Consider the following 20371-nt stretch of genomic DNA (forward strand, 5'->3'; position numbering starts at 1 on the left):
TTTACTCTTGTAGCACTCAAACTGTAAGGTTTGAGGTCTTAGACACTGAAATTTGCCAGAATTGTGAAGATTATTTTTTTCCTGTATAGGTATCTGGTCATCAGGGAGAAAGGTCAAGAGAGAGCCACAGAAGTAAAATGTCCATCTACTTAGATGAAAAAACAAAACAAACATGAATTATATGTAACATATGTGTATATAACATATAGCCACATATGTAATATATGTGCACTGTATATACCTCTGTCTTCTCTTTATGTAAATGAACAGTAGGGGAAACAAAACTCTATATTGCTATGGAAGTATAGCAATAGGTAGAGGGCAGAGGAGGGACATGAAGAAATGTTGCTTCTAAGTCCTTGAGTGACATTGGACCAATTGTTTAACTTTATTTGGTCTCCGTTTCCTCATCTGTAGAGATCTTAATGAAATGATTTTATGTTCATTTTATACATGTTCATACCTGCCTACTATGTGGTAGATACTAAACTCAATCCTAAGGGGTATAAAGATGAGTAAAACATAGTGCCTACCCTCAGGTTTTGTATTTGTTTTTAAAATAATCCTGGGAGCCTACTGCATGTGCTGAAAACCATTTTCAGATTTAGAGTTAACATAATGGATTTTTCTGATCTGGGTTAAAAAAAATCAAGTTTTCTTCAAAATATTACAGTCTATTTTTTGCTTTTTGTTGGTATGGTATGATTTCTACTGAGAAGTCTTAGCGAACAAAAGACTGAAATCTTGAGAATCCTACAAGAATTCAGTGTTTTGGGCCTTATTTTTTTTTTAAAGATTTTATGTATTTATTTTAGAGAGAGCATGCAAGTTGGGGGAGGAGCAGAGGGAGAGGGACATGCAGATTCTCACTGAGTGTGGAGACCAACGTGGGGCTCGATCCCACAACCCCAAGATCATGACCTGAACACAAATCAAGAGTCTACATTCAACCAACTGCCATGCAGGCACCCTGGGCCAGGTTTCCTTTAAAAACTAAAACTAGCCACATACATTCCCTATAGATGTCCAAGAAGGAAGGAAAAAAAAAAAAACTCTGAGAAACAGCTGCCTTTGGTAATAGTGAGAGCATTATGAGCTTGGAATTTCAAAATTCAAATCCAACTACGAACTCATCAGTAAACATGGTAATGAAACAAATTATGTTCAGGTTAAAGGAAAAACTCTTTAGACAATATGATTTTATTTAAAATATATTTGGTCCAATTTCTATTTCCCAGCTCATTAAATAAACACTTTTAAAATTAAGATTTTTAAAGAAGAAATGACACTTTGATATTACTCCAGTTTAGCATAAAATCCACTGTTAATATATTAAGGGGTAGAAGGAGAAAAATTTTACCATATGTTGAATAAAAAGAATACAGAGGAAGAAATATTCACCTTTGTTTTTTAAAGTTTAGTTACTATACACAAGCAGAGAAAGAAATCACAGGTTAATAACACCAGTTAATTATGAGTGGTGATAACTGACGAACTTCTACATGTTCTTTGTAAATTTCTCCTTTTTACTTATCCTTTGGCTAGTATCCCAACTTCCTACAACAAACATTTTTCTAAATATAGCAAGTTTTTAAAATTAAATTCCTATAAATAAAAATTTAGTGATTTGATTTTAGAATTATATAGCAAATCTTTCCAAAGCAAAACAAATACCTGAGAGCCTCTTTAGTAATACAATAAAATTTAGCAATATTTTCTAAATAATCTGGTATATTATCCATAGTTTCAAACATTTAAACATAATACTTATTTACAGAACTAAAGATGACTCAGAACCACCTGGAGAAGAAACAGTAGAAAGGACAAGGAAGCCAAGTCTTTCTGAAAAGAGAAATAATCCATCAAAATGGGATGGTTCTTCACTGTAAGTTGTCTGCTTGCTAATGATACCATTTTTGTGGAATGGGTAAAGATGAGGCAGGGTTAACAGGTTAATCTTAGTCAAAGTACTAAAAGACCTGTCAAATTGTTAAATTTAAGATAAAAAAAACAAACTTCACATGGTCTACAGGAGTTATCCCTGAACCGGTGACAGGTCACAGTTAGGAACCTGGTCCTGGAGCAGAGGGGCCTAGGCAAGTTCATCTACTTTTGAGCGGCAATTTCTTCATCTAGAAGATAGGGACGACAATAGTAGCACATGTAAAATGCTAAGACTTAGTTGATGTTATAGTAAGCTTTTCTTGTGTGTCTCATTTCTTAAACTAAAAATAGTTTAAATTTCAATATAGCACAAGTCCAGGGTATGGTGAGAAATAAGTGACGTATGTATATACACAAATATCATGCTCTACTCAATAAATAACATTTTTGTTTCTACTACTGTAGGAATTTAAGATGCCTTACCTGATTGAAAGAATGAGATAAATACTCAAATGTTCTTGTTAGGAGTTAAATAATGCCTGAGTCACCTAATTTTCAGATCATCACCATAGCATTTCTTAACTCAAATCATTTCTTTAATTCTAGAAAATTACTGGGGTGGGAGTGGGGCAAATTGTGGCCCAAACCAAGATAGCAGGTCACATTATGTAGCTTATTATAAGGCAATGTTTGTGGTAGGTAGGGCAGATCGATGACTTGACTGGTATTGTTGGCAAAAGGAGTGTTTCTAGTAACAGAGTCTGAATTTGTGTTTTCCTTATAGTTATGACACAGTAGCTTCATGGGCAACAAATCTCAAGACTTCCTTCAGAAAGGCGAATAAGACACTCTGGCTTTCTGTTGCATTCATTGTACTGTTTGCAGCTTTGATGAGCTTCCTCACAGGACGATTTTTCCAAAAGTCTGTGGATGCTGCTCCCACACCAGATGGGGACTCCTGGATGTCTGTAGAGCAAATCTTGTGGCCGTTTACCAGACTCCAACACAATGGACCACCACCAGTGTGACTAGAGCACATCTTAACGTGTGTGTCTTGGTTTTTAAAGTTTCAGTATCTGAACTTCGTAAATTAGTCATTTTTAGCTGGGAAAGTATAGCGTTGAACCAGAGGGTCTCAGAAGGACCGTAAGGTATTTTACATTCCCTCTTTCTGCGATTTCCTCTCTGGCTAAAATACAATGGGGAGGAATCCTGCCTGTGATTTTTAATGAGCTTTTTGAGGAGGAGGTATTATATATTGTTTGTTAAAATTTATTGAAATAAAGAACCTCAAGTCTTCCTAGAGTGAAAGTCTCAGTAGGCCAAATATTCATAGGGGGGGGAAAAAAACCCCACTTTTTAAAAAATAAAATTTGAGTATAAAATGCTTATTAAATTTTAATAACCTCTTGAAATATATTCACTCATTACATTTTATTGAAGAAATACCTGATTTTGCTCCAAGTTGCTTGATTCATCATACTGCATAAAATTTATCAGTGGGGATTAAGAATAGCTGAGTAATCTAGTTGAGAGTAGCATATAGCACACAGAGTCAATAAACTGGCAGTTGGAGCTCCTAATTTTTTCCATTGCTTTTTTGGAAGCAAAATCCTTAACCATGTGATATAAAGTAGAATGAAACTCAGTTTCTTCCTGAAGGGCTTCAGAGAATGCCTCACTGTCTTCATTGATCTTGAGCCTTTGTGCTCTGTCACCACTAAACATTAAAAGGGTCCAGTTAGGTTTCTGAGTAGGTTCTTCAGTAAGGTGTTCCTTCAGCTAAAGAAAAAATTAGAGAAATCCATTAATAGCTCTTCTTTTAGGTATTTTGGCAGAGTATAATTTGAACTCAGTCCCCAAAATTGCTAATATAAAAGAAACATTCTTCTTAAACCATGTTTGTATGGAGCTTATCAAAATGTATTAATTCATTCAACAGAGATTTATTGAGTAGCTACCAGGTGCAGGGAAGGTTCTAGGTGCTAGGGATATAACAACAAAGAAAAAAACATATTAACAGTTGCAACAATAAAATCCTATCCTCAAGGAGCTGATATTCGAGTGGGAGAAACACACAACACACAAGTAAATATGGTGGCTCACTTATGCTAAAACAAACAACATTCATCAGCTTTTAGAATTTGGTTATCTTTTTCATCAGGCAGTAGTAAATGTGCCAAATGTTAAATTGGAGGCCTGTCTCTGAGGAAAAAGTTTGTGAATTATAGATATATTCACATTAAAAGCTTCCATCTGTTCTCGTGTTGATGTAAAGAGTTATAAGGACGCTAGCCTGAAGTCAAGAGTGTTTGATACCATAATGGACAATGAAGGCATAACCATTATATAGTTTGGTTTTATATCTTTGACAAAATAAACAAAAGTGAAGTTTTAAAACTATTTTGGATGTTAATTTTTTTCACCTTTCCAAGAGGAGAAACCATGGCCTACATCCATTTAGCTTTTGAGTATCTTCTTTTGGAGGACAAAGTAGTTTTATGGGTTTTTGCATACTATACCTTAACTATAACTTTTTTTGAATTACATACTATATTCCACTTGCTCCAACCAAATGCAAAAGCAGAACTTAACAGGGCCAGTTGTCGATAAGCTTTCATTTCTACTAAAGGATCCTGTCAATATAAAAACAAACAGAGTTGATCATAGAGCCTTTCAACAAGTCTTTCATCTTTGGCCTCCTACAGTCGCTTCTCAACACAGAAAAATCCATTTAAAATGTAAGTCAGATGATATGACGACTCTGTCAGAACAGGGCAATGGTGTTGCCTTTCTCTTCTCAGAAGAGAAGCCAAAGTCCAACAATGACCTACAAGGGCCTCTCTGATCAGACATCCCCCCCACAGACATCCCATTATCATCTCCTTTGCTTCTCCTTTTGCTCTCTGAGCTCCACTTGGCTAAATTCCCCTTCAGGTTTTGTTCAGATCTCACCTTCTCATTGAGTGTCCCCTCCTCCAATACCCTATTTGATACTGTATGTTGCCCTAACCCCATGATTCCTATCTGCCCTTTTTTTCCCATATAAAATATAAGACTATCTAGTATATTTTTGCCCTCCTCTGCTAGAATGTAAGCTCCACAAGGGCAGGTACCTTTGTTTTATTCACTAATGGATCCTAAGCATCTAAAACAATGCCTAGAATATGTGTTCAGAAAAAAAAATTCTTGAATATTGAGATGAATAGTACACTACATTCAGCATTTGTAGAGTAACTGGCAATTGAGTTACATATGTGCACACTCAGTGGTATTATTTTCAGATGTTATAGGTCTACCTATATTGTCATTTTCTGGTATATTATAAACGAGTTCTATAGCCAAGAACATCTTTCATGATTAATCAGAGCCTACTTTGGCTTCATTTATATATCATAAATATTAACTAAACATCTGATTCAAGGAATATGCTAGGTGCTAGAAGAATCATAGGTGATGAAAGAACAGTCCTCATCCTCATGGAACACAGTTTAACATGGAAGGATCTTATTTAACTAAAGTCTTACGAGTAACGTGAAGCAGTATGCAGACAGGGAGCCTCTCCCAAGAAACAGAAGGAAGTGGGTTCTGTATATCAGTGGTCCTTTTATGTGTTTAATTTTGCCTAATTTGTCATGTTTGGGAAACTGCTGAGTCATTTACTCTTTTAAGAAATCTTACATATATCCAGCCTGGAAGAAGAAAGAAAATAAACAAAATGCAAAGTTGCTCTAACTACTTTTGCACTGAACTGACCAGCTGTGGATAATGCTCCATTTGTCGATATGAAGATCATACTACAGGCTTACTTTCTTGGGAAAGATCATTAAACTTGAGAGAACCCTGGATTTCTGGTGTTGCCATTTATTCCTTCCTAACCATAATTCTGTATAAGTGAATATAGAAAACCTAAAATGTACCTGAAGAGTTACATAATATTCAACACTTGCTAACATTCTAAATGTCCATTACATTAAATTTGGAAAGATTTGTTCTTACCTTATAATTTATAACAACATAAAAATGAGAGTGTCCACTAGGGAAGATATTCAATCCAGCTTCTTTCAAAGCACAAATGAAAGAAATAGGAGTCATCCATTTTCCTTCCAAAATAGAGGAATGCTTTTTGTTATTTAGTTTGATTGATGCTAACATGCAGAGGTTTTCCTAGTTTCAATAAGAAGAAAGATAAAGTAAATTATTACATCATTATTCCATTTCCAGCCTTTAGGTTCGTCATACTAGTTTTTTTTTTTTTTTAGCTCATTCTGTATTAAAAAGAATGCAGGACAGATATGTTTTGGGCCAGCTCTGAGAAGTCTCACGTAAAGTCTCCCTTGTTATCCCAACCAGTCGGTCGGTCAACCCTTTTGGGGCTTTATCTGAACAAATCAAGGGACTAAAAGATCTCTCAGGTCTCCACCCATTGTATGAGTTATGATCTAAGAACACTGAATACGGTCACATTGAATTACAAAAGCTATTTGATAGCTATTCATGTTGCCACTTCTAAGGATAATTTTTTCCACATATAAGGTTTAACACAACAATGCAAAATTATCCAGTTTTAAAGTTCGCAAAGTGGCAATTTGAAAGTGTACAGAGTTCACATCTCTCATCTGGTTTTAAGGAGGAAGCCTCTTTAGAGTGGATCAAAAACTCTCTGGAAGTCACACTGCAACAGGCTGGTAGCTTCATTAATTGGTTTATTATTTAATTTATTAAATTAATTTATTATTTAAATAGTTATTTCTACTAACTTTAGGGTACAAATTTGCACATCACTTGTTATACGTTATTACCTATCCAATCACTATTTCATTTAGAAATTATGGCTCGAAGTATATTTTAAGTATATTTATAACCGATTTCAATATGTAAATCACCAGTGACTGATTACTTTGACATACTTTTACTGTCATCAAAGCGGCTTACCGCTCTCATGTGACTTACTATAATTGTGACTTACCTTAATTTGTATTTGAATCTCAGTAAATACTGTAGTCACAGTCAAAAGTACTTTATTCACATCAAGTGGTCTTAGTTCCCATGACTGGAATGGCATGTTAATATGAGAATCTTGAATCAAGGTAACAGGGCCAAAAGTTTCTAGGCTGAATGTTATAAGTCTCTCTTCTGATTTGTAAGAGACATTGCTGATGCCATCAGTTTGCCAATGTTTACCTTCAAAATAAGGAAGAGAGTAACAGTTTCATTTTTTCTATATAAAAATAAGATGAATGAAACCACCCAAATAACTGCAAAGGTGTATAAATTGATCTTTTACATTTAGAAGAGAATCTCTACAAAAAGCCACTTTTGCTGGGAGGTTCTTCCTGTCTACAGGATCAAATCCAAACTCCTCAGCATGATATATAAGGCCTTCAGAATGAAGACTCATGTCTCTGGCTTCAACCCTTGCACTTCCTGCACCTGGTTTTAGCTATGCTTTTTTTCCCCCTCCCCCAACAGCATCATATACCGCTGAGCCTCTGCACATGCAGTTCTTTCTTCCTAGAGTACTTAATCCTTTAGAGAACCCCTCCTCATCTTGTTTTAAAAAAAACTTTAAAATTCACCCATGTTAAGTATATATTTTTAGTAAATTCACCCAGGTGTGCAACCATTACCACAATCCAGTTTAGAACATTATTATTCTCTCCTTAAGATCCCTCATGTCCATTTTATAGTTAATTATTCCCATTCTCACCTCTAGCCACAGGCAGCCATTAATATACTTCCTGTCTCTAAAGATTTGTCTTTTCTGGACTTTTCATATAAATACAATCATATGTGGGTGGTCTTTTGTGTCTCTTACAACTTAATAATAAAACACAACACAATTTAAAAATGGGCAGAAGATTTGAGTAAACATTTCACCAAAGAAGATCTAGTAAAGGATAATAAACACATACAAAAAGATGCTCCACATGATCAGTTATTAGGGAATTCAAATTATAACCCCAGGAATACCACTTCATACTCACTAGAAAGGCTAGAATAAAAAAGATAAATAATCACAAATGTTGGCAAGGATGTGAAAGGTGGGAAACCTCATATAATACAGGCAGGCATGTAAAATGGTACAGTTACTTTGAAAAACAATTTGACAGTTTCTTAAAAAGTTAAACACAAATTTATCATTCAACCCAGCAATTCCATTCCTAGGTATATACGCAAGAAAAAGGAAAATGTACATCCACACAAACACTTGCATGCCAATGTTCTTGTAGTCTCTTAAGGCCCACTTCAATATTCCATACTAGGACAAGCCTTCCTTAATGCTCCAGGTGGACCCGCTGTCCTGCTGCATAGCACTTTTATCTATTATGCACCTTACTGTATCGTATTATGTGGCTTTTCCCTGTCTGCCTCTCCTACAACTTTGAAAACTCCTAGAGGAAGGAACTATGTCCCATTTATTCTATATTTCTTATTGTGTAGCATAATTATGGAATACATGAGTCATTCCCTTCCTAGAATGCTCTCTCCATCTCCACGTGGCTTTCTCCTCACATGCAGGGTTCCACTCACTATTTTTAACTCTTAAATTCAATATAACAAATACAATTATATTGATTAAGTTACTCATAATTCCTCTTTTCGTTTTTACATTAACAAAATTATTGTAATTTTTTTAAAGGTAAAAATTAAGTATCACCTATAAATAAACTCTCCAAATTTGTAGTATTTCCTGGAAAAATGTTTCCCCATGGGAAGAATTATTGGAGTTGTATATTACTGCTGTCTAATTACTGCAGTCAGAGACGAATTTTACACATTATATTTCCCTGAATCATGTGGGATAACTTATCTTGTCTAATTCTAATTTAATGTGAATAATTTTTAACATAGTAAATATTTAAAAACATTACCATTAAAGGAAAAGTGAAACTCCTAAAGCAACATGAAGGGAAGAAATTACCTAATTGTTCATTTTGATATGTTTTATAATTTAATGTTTTGATAGACCTATACTGTTATTAACTCATAAGTTATTTCTAGAATATAAATATCTTGTGGCTATGTCTACACAACCAAAAATGTGGATTACTGCAGCTATCATAAAAAAAGTTTAAACTACTAAACTACATAACATTTACCCTTCCTGGTAGAGAAATTCCTAAATTCTCTGCTCCTTTGACTACATAAATGGATTAAGTAATAGCTCTGTGCCTTTATGATCTGTTCCCAACCTGTCACCACCTAAGTAAATTCCTCCATAAATATGAATGTAAAATGCTTCACATTAAAAGTAAAGCTATACCTCTTTCCTCTAGCAGCCTCAAACCTGCATACATTAATTTACCAGACCAAGACTTCTCAAAGTTGAGCCAGTCAACCCCAAATGAGGTATTTGTTAATGATTAGTAAATCATTAGCTTATATTTCTGCTGGTACTTCTGACTTTGTTGATATTTATTTCACATTCTGGATAACCAATAATTTCCCATGGTTCCACAATCAAAAGTTATAAAGAAGCAGAAAGTGGCTAGTGTTCTTCTGTCCTGGGTTTCCCAATGGCTCACTCCCTATCTCCAGTACTTGTTTGTAATAAGATTTGCAATTTCTAAGTTATTAAGATTAAAATAAATTTTAATCACACCAATCTGAATTATGTAGTCATTTCAGGAGACAGTAGGTTTTTCATTTAATTTAAATTTTCATGTGTCCTACTATTTTGATATTTTTGTTAATTTATTATTTTTTTAAAACATAATGACATAAGTAATTGTTCAGAGATTATGGCAGATCTAAGACTTCAGGAACTAACAGTTATAACATTCAATAAATAAATTCCAATCCCTATTCATTTCCATCAAGAGCAAACAAAGCAAAGACTCTAGAGTTGCCATAGAAATGTGTAAGATTAGAAATGCAGAGTTTGCACACTGTATTTTCTGTTTTAAGGATTTGTGTTATAGCTCTTTTCATTACATAATTATCAAAGGTGATTAAGGTATTGCCGTACCTTCAGTATCCCACCTTGCAACCATAGGATCCTCAAAAAAGATTACATTCTCCTGAACCTCAAGTGTGACTTCTATGGGTGGGAAAGCATTTTCTGTTTCAACATCTTCTGTAGTTTCTGGAGGATAGATATATTTCTGCAATCCTTCTTTGAGTATCTTTTAAAAATGACCAAAATAACATCAAGTTAGAAGCTGACTGGTAACAATTAAATATGTAAATATTGCTGAGTAAACTATATATAATTATTCCTAATAAGTGCTGAAGATTGGTCTCATTTAACTAAAGATTGACTAACAAAACATCACAACAAAATTAAAAAGATGACTGAGGAGGAAAAAAAAAAATCACTAAATCTGAATTACAGAATCTTCCTATGGTCCAGGTTCTATGCTGGGACTTACTCATCATTTTATTCCTCCAAGTAATCCTACAAGACATATATTTAACAGAGATAACTGGGACTTAGAGAAATCAAAGAATTTGCCAAAGATTACAAAATGACTTCAAGGAGGCCCCACAACTCAATAACAGAGCTATAGGACCCTAAATCTCAGCTTCCAATACCTTGGTTAGGGTGTGTAGGTGAAGAGAGAAAAGAATATAAGCAAACATTTTGAGAAGTATAGAAACAAATGGATGAAAGTAAATTAAAAATCCCACGTTGGTACACCTTATACAATGCTTTATGTCAATTATATCTCAATAAAGCTGGGGAGAGAAAGTAAATTAAGCCAACAGCAGATTTCTCTGGGATGAAGATTTGTCCATTATTTGAACATAGAAGAGAAGGATCTAGGGAAGGAAGGGTAAGGAAGATTAAGAATGGTAAAAAATAGAGGAAAAAACTGGATGGGTAAAAATTCTACAGGAAGTAGAAGATTACTGAAAAGAGACTTGAATAAAAGGAAGAAGACCTCTTTGTTGGAGAAGAGAAAAACAAGCGTAAAGGAGGATACTTCGGGCTCAAGTGGAGAACATGGAATGGTGATATCAGGACACCAACAAAATTCAAGAACAGATCTTTGAATGAATTCTTGGAAATCCTAGCTCTGGCTGGGCCCTTCCTATGGATAAAGAATTTTGAAGGCCTACCTACCCCAAAGAGATGCCTTTCTGTGAATCCCCATTGTCCTTCAAGTAACCCTGAGGTAGGAAAAGCTGATTCAAATAGATTGTTCAAAGTGGCTACAGACCAGGTTATCTACCTCAGGCATGCTCTAATAAGTGCATTCTCACTTGTGGGAAGAATGGGAAAGGAATAGCAGTATCATCCCCAAGGGGGTGAAAATTAGTTTGGGGGGCATGAAAAAAATCATACTCTTTTAGGTGTAAAGCACAGCTATATATTTAGTACATACACAAATATATTGTATATCTATGGTATTAAAATTTCATGGGGTGGGTGGCTAGGAAAGAAAATGTCTACAAAGGCTCCTTAGAGAGGTGATAATGGGGAAAAAAATAAAAGTTGAGAAATACCACTCTATTACGAGAATGTACCAAGGTCCTTAATGGTAGAACTGTGGGTGAGAAGTGCCTGGCAGTCTATGTACATGATGTGCTGGAGGAGAGAGAGAAAGAGGTTGGAGAGACAAGGAGAACGAGAGGGAGGGGAAGAACTCAGAAAGGCTGGAAAGCAAAAAAGGAAGGAGGAAGGGTCTATGACAATATAACAGGATATATTTGGGACACAAGCCACCATGAAGTAAAGTTAAAATAAACCAAGTCAATACCAGGGCAAATGTTACTATTTATTGAAACAGGAGTGAGGAAGTCCTTCAAAAATGATCTAACACCTGCTGTCATTAGCATCCTTACTAAAAGTGAGGAGCATGCATCAGCAACATTGCCATCACCTGGATCTGTGCTTCTCAAACTTAAATGTGCATATGAATCACCTGAGGGTCTTCTTAAAATTCAGATTCAGTAGATGTGAGGTGAAGCACCAAATTATGCATTTCTAACAAGGTTCTAGGTGATGCTGACGCTGCTGGCTCATGGACCACACTTTATACATCAAGGATCCAGACCAGTGGTTCTCAAACTTTGAGGTGTGTTTTGCTAATACACAGACTGCTGAACCTCACCTCCAGACTTTCTGATTCAGTAAAACTGAAATGGGGCCCATGGATTTGCATTTCTAGAAAATTCCCAGATTATGCTAATGCTTTTGGTCAAGGGACCACATGTTGGGAACCACTGATCTAGACCAGGGTACACAAACTATGGCCCCTAGAAAATCTGGCCCACCACCAGTTTTTGTAAATAAAGTTTTCATTGATATATGGCTGTCTTATTGTTACGATGGCAGCACTGAGAGTTGCAACAGGCTGGTATGGGCACAAAGCTGAAATATTTACCATCTGGCCCTTTATAGAAAAAGTTTGCCAGCATCTTAAATAGACTATCATTAAGACCAAACTGGCACAATCTAAACACAGTGCTATAGGTTTACAATTAACATGCATGAATTATAGTTTCAAAATTCGTATTATTTTAGAGTCCTTTCCTTTAGTATCTGATTTAAATTTTATAAATTAAAGACAGTTTAAAATTAGTTTTTCTCTTTATGCTTGCTTAATAGGGTTAAATTTCATTAGATGTTAGATCATTTAAGATAAAAGTGTGAGAAATTATTTTACTCATAAATTTGATTCAAAAATCAACCTACTTCCACAATCATCCAGCCTTTCATTGGTTTACACTGTGGGGGAAGCTCCAAAATATCCAAGTGGTACACTCCACCCAGGGTTGTGAATTGGCATAAATCAACCTCATTGTCTTCAAAGAAACATGGCTTTTCATTAGCATTCTCTATCAGCAACAACTGTGCTAAAATCAATCAGATTAATTTAGTTTCTAAATAGATTGTAACATTTTGGTATTAGGAGGGAAAGAAAAAAATTCTGATACTGGAAACAAAGTATTTAGCTACTAAAATGTCAAAAAGTGGTTAATTCAAAACTATTCACAAAGCTAACCTTTGAAGTAGTAATAAGCATGTATAATGGTAGGATAAAGGGGAGGGTTCCATTTATGGTTTATATACCAAAACTTTAAGAATTTGCATGTAATAAGCATGTTACTATTAAAATAACTTCAAAAATGTATTGTAGAGGAGGAAAAATAATTTTCCCTCTACCTTCTGAGTTCTTGGCTGAACTTTTATAATAAAAGATTAACAAGAGACAAAAACATTCATTTATTAAATATGTATACCTCATGTAAACATGGGAGATTACCCAGGGAAAAATGAGTAATCTGAAGAGGTGGCTCAGCACTCTGTCTTATACAGCATCTTCAACCAAGAACAACAAACTTGTGGGGAAATGACAAAGGAAAGGAGTTTTAGGTTTTTGAGGGTAGAGAAAAGGACTAGTAAGTAAAGTTTGTTATGCAGATTCCTCTGGTCCCCTCTCTAGGCTGATAGGGTCTGAAGTTATCTCTGGGCATTAACCATTGTCCCTCTTGGTAGAGAGAAAAGGAGTGACACCTTTGAAATTTTATGTCTTGTTTTTAGGCAAATAGGAGGGTAGGCAGCTTTTCTTGCATCTGCACCTTTTCAATTGCTCTTAACTTAAAATATCCTTATGCCAAAGTGGCATATTTTGGGGTGGTATATTCTGCGACCCTTATTAGAAAATATGAAAAAGTGGCTTAAGACAAAATTTGATAACTGATAAATTAATGTTTTTAAATTGGACACTATGGGGCTAAAAACCTGAAAGAAGAAAGTAAAATGGTGAAAAACATAAATTTTGGACCATATATTAAAGCTAATTTTCTTTTTCAACAAAAACAGGCCCAGCTCATAAAAAAAATAGGGATAGAGGCTTTAAAGTGAAGAACTGTATTGGATAATCCCTTCTGTTTAGAAATTTTATGGGGAAATTCTGTAATTCCATAATTCTCAGTGCACAATCAAGGGAATATTTTAAGTCACATATCACTAAGACCTGTCACCAAAAGTCTTTCAGCGTAGTGCTCTAGATAAGAAAGGGAAATCAGACCACTTATAGGTTCCACCCTTTACTTGCTGTGTGACCTTATGCAAGATATGCTAATTAACCTGTCTTTTCTCCCTTTCCTCTACAAAAGAGATATTAATATCTACCTTATTGAATTTGGGGGAGTTGTGAGTTAATACATGTAAAAAACTTAGAACTGGTGCCAGACACATAGTAAAACTTAGGATGTGTAAGTCTTATTATTTATCATTATAATTTTCCTCTCCCATGAAAGGAAACACACTGAGAAGTCACTGAATTTAACCCATGGAGATCAGACACTAAAAATTAATGACAATATGCAAAGAAAATTCCAGTTAAGCAAAAGAAAATTCCAGTTAAGCAATTGCCCTTTTTCCCTTGTATACCTTCAATAAAATGCAGACTTTAATTTTCAAATTTATCTAGTTAATAATCCATTTACCTAAAAAGAAAGAAAAAGAACACCGTATCCAAATTCAGACAATTATGATATATATATATATATTATTCGGGGATTACCATATAGAAAACCTCAATATTATTGACAGAGATTCATGGACTATAGTATCCTAATTCAGGCAGGAAAATTACCTCCTCAGGGTTATAGAAAAGTTTTAAAAAATATAAACCTAGTTGGCTGCTGAAACAAAAGTGTGCTGGAAAAAGTGAAGAAGTAGACAAGAAGTATGTTATGACAAATATGCTAAGAAATCTATAGAATCTAGAAAATTTCTTAGAAGTTCCTGGGAAGTGATGTACATAAATCTCAAACTAAAAGATCTGCAAATTAGACATCACTATCATTTTGACATTTTTAAACTCTCTCAAATTTCTATTTTCCAAGATAAGACTGAATACAAAAGTGTTGAGAAATTTATGATTATGTATGTGTTTGTGAATATTCATTACAACATTGTTTGTAATAATAAAAAATTAGAAATAACCTTACTATCAATAAAGATTTAAAGAATCTTCCATTACTGGATGGAATTATTATTAGCTACTAAAAAGTAAGTTTATTAATGTGTTCCGACTTAGGATAGTGCTGAATATTATTCACTTAAGTAGAATATGCATTATGTTCTATGTATGTATGTAGAATATGTTACATAAAATAAATATTGATAAGTAACTTTCAAACATTTGTACGGTATTTCATGGTTTCATTAAAAATCAAAAGAGAGCTACAGAGAGAAGAAATACAAATAGGAGAAATTTTGTTCATATTGGTTATTTCAGAAGAGGGATTATGAAGAATTTTCACTTTAAATATATTTCTGCAACATCTGAACTTTTTTATAATGACCCTGCATTTCTGTTGTAACCAGGAGTATCCCAATAAAGTTAAATTCTACAAATGTGATTTAGAAGAATACCTGATAAAACTGTTTCACTTAATAATTTCATCTCCAGTTCAAATTTTGTGGCTTCAGGTTCTTCCCGGACCAAACTCTACAGAAAACACAAGGACAGATGGGTATGCCTGTCAGTGTCTGCTGCAGCCCAGATTCACTCTTCACTCTCTCTCTGCTCCAGTTCCCACTTCGGATGCCTGCTACTTTAATTCTTAGGCCCCAAACTGACACTTGCTCTGGCAGAAAAAACGGACTCAAAAAGAGTATTTTAAAAGTCAGTGAAAACAAGAGCATATCTCCACAGAACCTCACGAGGGCAGGAGCTAGTCTGCTAAGATTCTCTGATGACAGTCATCAAGGATAAAATAGACGAGGAGGCAATGCAAGCTATAAAAATATTATTCATATTTGCATTTTGATTTTCGCCAAGATTTAGATTTTCCTTGACTTTGGCAATCAGCTCGCTGATAGACTAATTCCAAAGCCTGCTTTTGGGTGAGCCTCTCAGGGAAATTAAAGATGCCATGCACCAAGTAATGTACAAGATACTATGCTGTAGTGTAGTAAAATGAGCATTTCAATAGGAGGACATGAGATCTAGAATGTCTATCTAAATCTGCCACTAACTTCTTTCTGTAACCTTGAGCAAGTCATTGAACCATTTTGGGCCTCAAATTCCTGCTTTACCAACATATTGGGTACTGAACTGTGTGCCAGACATAACAACACAATGTGTAAACAATCCTAAGAGATGACTATCATCTTCATTTTACAAAAAAGGAAACTGAAGCTTAGGGAAATAACTGTTTTAAGAATCAAATAATAGAAGTAAAGAATTTTGTACACAGCTTTGGTGTAAAAATTTGGCTTGTGTGTGCTAATATTTGCTAACTGGATGATATCCAGTAAACTTCATTTGACCCCATATACCATCTGTACTTCTAGAGCAATAGAAAAATCTTGTATCAGAATTTTAGTCAGAAGCTAGTTAATCCCATCATGTCTCTCATCGTCAACCACCATACAGAGCCCAGTCTCCCTTAATAAATTATCTTTTCCCTTATTCTTGTCACTGTATTGTCCTGTGTCTTCCTCTTGACCACTTTTAAAACTACTGCATTCTGTGCCCTTTCCATGGCACCTCTGAAACTTCTCATTTACCAACTCATTCATTCAAAGAATTTTAACAGAGTGCCTAAATTGTACAGGCATTGCCAGATACTAGGAATAAACAACAAAAAAAAGACAGGTCCCTGACTCAAGGTGCTCCCAGTCTATTAAGGAAAGCAGGTAAATAAACAGTTATAATACAATTTTGTGGGTACTACAGTAAAAAGTCAGGGGGTCCATAATAGGAATATAAAGGAAGAATAGTTAATTCTGTGGGAAAAATATTCCGTGAGTGGGTGAAGATAGGAAATGCTACCCAAAGGTGGTAAAGTTTGAACTAAATCTTGAAAGATAATTAGGTCTTCCTGAGAAAATGGTGGAATAGAATTCCAAGTGTGAGTGAAGGCAGAAAGGCATGAAGCAAAACAGAGTTCCAAACACCCCAAGTACTCAGGTATGGTTGAGGTCAGACATACTAAGAAGGTGTAAAAATTTGAAGCTGGAGAGAGACAGGAGCCAGAGTGTAGAGTTTAGATGACACTCTAAAGACTAGAATTTATCCTATGGGTAAAAGAGAGCCCAGAAAGGACTTAATAGGAAAGTGGCGTGAAGAAGTTTGCATTTGGAAAGAGTATTCTGGTGGTCAGCTGACAAACGGATTCCTTAGTGGAGAGTAAGAAGTCCAAAGTAAGAGGATCAGGGCCTAACTCAAGGTAGAAGTAATCAGGTTCATTAGAAGGAGCATATATGAGAGATGACACAGAAGTAGAATCAACATAACTTGGATGGTAACTTGATATAGAAGACAAGGGACAGGTGAAGGCTGATTTTCAGGTGTCTGGCTTAGGTAATAAAGTGCATGGTGATACAGTTATCAGGAAAAGACAAGGAGGAAGGACAAGTTTGGGGGATAAGTAATGAATTCAATTGTGGATATGTTGAATTTGAGGTGCCCATGGACATCCAGGTGGCCTTTGACATTATCATTAAAAAGCCAGTTGCATTTCTTTCTTACAGGAAGGATTATGATCATTAAAAATACCAAAGATCCTAGGCCAATAAGCAAGGCAGGCTTTCCAGTTCACATCTTCAAAAAGTTGAGAATTCTTCAGAGTTTAGACCAAACTGGTTTCTTACCTTGTAGGAAAACTAAAAATTTAGATTTCTCAAAGGAACTTGTCCCTTGATAACCATAGCACTGCAGCAGGCAACAACAGGAATCTATCAGCTTCTGTGTTATCACATAACAGAATAATCTGGCATTTAACACACTACTTTACATAATTCAGAATTTTTACTATTTTATGTTACTCTTTAGCTCAACTGATTTTTTTCTGAAGCTGGACCACCTGATGCAGGAAGCAATGTGTCCATTTACATTCTGGTGCAAGCTCCTTAGTCTTGCTAACTACTCCAGGACGTCTCCTGCCGTTGCAGCTCTACCACCAGAACATACTCCTGCACACAACTTAAGCTCCAAACCGCATCTGTTGACACTATAATCCTTCATAGTTTTATACATTATGAAGTTCCTTGTGTTAGTTGGGTATGAAGCTGAAAAAAATGTTTTTCTTCATATTATCATGTTTTATATCTGATCATGAAAAGTCCTGTTTCATCATAATTGTTTTACAAAATTGGCTATTTTCCACAGATTTTTTTTCTTTTTCTCCAAATAAACTTCAGTAGTGTTTTGTCAAGTCTCAAAAATTACCAACTGGAATTTTTACTTGAATTGCACTAAATTTATACATGTATAATAAATCTATAAAAACAATACTTTCTAAAAACTGTTTGCCTGGAAACATTGACAGAATATGAAACAGAAGGTAGCTAAACTATAACTTTTCAATGAGACCTGGGCTCAAAAGATACAGGAATTGGCTTATAATGTGGGAAGAACTTCATAGAACACTAGCAAAGTATTTTTTATTGCAACTTGATAAATGCACAGATATTGTAACATGGAAAATTTTTAATATATGTATGATTTGAATTTGATATAAAACAACCTGGGTCATGAATAAGATCAGTGGAAACAGAATAGAGATTCCAGAAATAGATCTCATGATCCACTTGGGAATTTAGCATTTGGCATTTCAGATCAATAGGAAAAACCTAGGTTCGTATGGTAAGTGTTTTGAGACAGTTGGCTAAGATTTGAAATAAAATAAATTTAGATTCTTCCCACTTTACACTAAAATAAATTCCAGATGGATAAAAGATTTAAATGTAAAAACATAACTAAACCAATCAAAAGTCACAAAAATCATGCATGTATTTGATAAGAAAGTATATGTTGATATCAACAATTATCAGTGCAGTAGGTGATCTTCATATTGCACATCTGCAAAACATCAGCACTGAATACAAGTTGGTCTAGAATTCTATTGTCCATCAAAAGAATATCTATATAAAGGAAGTTCATTGATCTGAAATACAATTTTTTCATCAAAAGGTGATCTAAATTTAGAGCTTCAGAATAAATTGTTGGAATTGGTTCTTCATAAGGAATTAAAATGAATTTTGAAAATACAGTATCATTTGCTTCATCTTGTCTAAAAGCTAAGGATGATTATCCTGAGTTTGCTGAAGTCTCATTTATTCCCATGGCTTTATACCATCTGTAGGCCAGTGGTTTCCAGATCTACGCTAGTGATGCTCTTCGGCACACACACCATCTGTACTGCTCAACCGTAGAAGTGCAGCGCACAATGCGCACGCGGACACAGAGCTGTGCCTGACTGCTCAGAGCTCTAGGTTCACATCTGCCTACCTGACATTTCCATTTGTGTGTCCCCAAAGTACATGCCCAAAATAAAACTCTTGTTTCACTGTCACTCTCAACCAGTTCAGCCCATTCCTGTGCATCTCAGTAAACCGTACCACCATCTGCTTAGTTTCCCAAAATAAAAACTCCACAGGATTATTTATTTTACCTGCAAAACATGTCCCAAACATATCCACCTTTCCATGTCTCTTACTACCACCTTCGACCAAGCACCACTGCTTCTCATGCTTCCCCACTGCTATTTAAGCAGATGCTGGGCTTCTACTCTGGCCCTGCACAATCCATTCTCTACACAGTAGCCAGAATCACTTTGCAAAGCTATAAATCAGATCATGCCACCCCCCCCACTTAAACCCTCTAATGGCTTCCCACTGCATTTACAATAAAGTCTTAACTTCTTACTCTGGCCTGCAAAGCCCTGCTTCTTCTGGCTTCTGCTTTCCTCTCTGATGTCATCACATACCACTTTCCTCCTTCCACCATATGTCAGGCCACTGGCCTTCTTACCTGGCACTCATTTCTGTCTCATGATGTTTGTAGTAATTGTAACTCTCAGACTAGAACATTTTTACCCTATTACATAGCTGATTCCTACTAGTCATTCTCAGCTTAATTAATAATTCATCACACAAGCCCTCCCCAACCACCCAATCTAGTTACCACCAGTAACTGCCATAATCCTGTTTAATTCTGTGCATGACATTTATTACTATCTGTTTTCCAGTTTTTCTTATTTATTGTTGGTCTCGTGACTCATATATAAATCATGAGAGCAAGAATCTCACTTGTCCTTTCATCATTGTCCTTTGAGGAGAGAACAGTTCCTGCATACATAGTTAGACATTCAATAAATATTTGTTGAGTAAAGAAATAAGCACAAGGTCCAGGGTCTGACCATGAAAATGGGTCACTGAAGGAAATTTGTGGGAAGTTGAAGGTCACTTAATGTTAATGCTATATTTTTTACATGGATTATGGCTATTCTCATGGATTTTAAATTTATCATGATGCCAAGAAGTACCTGAATCTCTAAGGATATTTCACGTTTTCACACTTTTCCCCATCACCAGAATAATGTCCTTTCCTTCTCATCTAAACTTCTCCATGCCTATCAAAAGATTTAGTTCAAATGTTACCTCATCAGAGAAGACTTCTTCTATTCACTCTATTTTTCTTTTGGATTAAATGTGATCTCTTAACTCCCATCCATAATCTCTCTCATTGCACATATCAGAATATATGGTAACTGTTACTGTTCTCCACGAGAT

General features: G+C 35.2%; 2 protein-coding genes across 6 annotated transcripts in view; one reads left to right on the forward strand and one right to left on the reverse strand.

The window, feature by feature from the left end:
* The window catches only part of IRAG2 (inositol 1,4,5-triphosphate receptor associated 2), a 119810-nt gene extending 115523 nt beyond the window's left edge, over positions 1–4287 (forward strand). The window contains 2 exon segments of the mRNA XM_078075774.1: positions 1778–1885; positions 2669–4287. Of these exon segments, the coding sequence (XP_077931900.1) occupies positions 1778–1885; positions 2669–2912 (352 nt within the window). The 3' untranslated portion in view covers positions 2913–4287.
* DNAI7 (dynein axonemal intermediate chain 7) overlaps positions 1397–20371 on the reverse strand; it is a 63853-nt gene continuing 44878 nt past the window's right edge. For 3 of the 5 annotated variants that reach the window (XM_036109636.2, XM_036109639.2, XM_036109635.2), the window contains 7 exons: positions 15224–15299; positions 12530–12690; positions 9857–10013; positions 6854–7068; positions 5884–6051; positions 4407–4520; positions 2208–3666 (listed from right to left, as the gene is read on the reverse strand). In XM_036109636.2, the coding sequence (XP_035965529.1) occupies positions 3391–3666; positions 4407–4520; positions 5884–6051; positions 6854–7068; positions 9857–10013; positions 12530–12690; positions 15224–15299 (1167 nt within the window). In that variant the 3' untranslated portion in view covers positions 2208–3390. Of the gene's footprint in view, positions 3667–4406; positions 4521–5883; positions 6052–6853; positions 7069–9856; positions 10014–12529; positions 12691–15223; positions 15300–20371 lie in introns of all 5 variants that reach the window. The other 2 variants (XM_036109638.2, XM_036109640.2) reach the window with 2 other exon arrangements.

This window comes from Halichoerus grypus, chromosome 6, assembly GCF_964656455.1.
Source record: "Halichoerus grypus chromosome 6, mHalGry1.hap1.1, whole genome shotgun sequence".
In the NCBI taxonomy this organism is placed as follows: Eukaryota; Metazoa; Chordata; class Mammalia; order Carnivora; family Phocidae; genus Halichoerus; species Halichoerus grypus.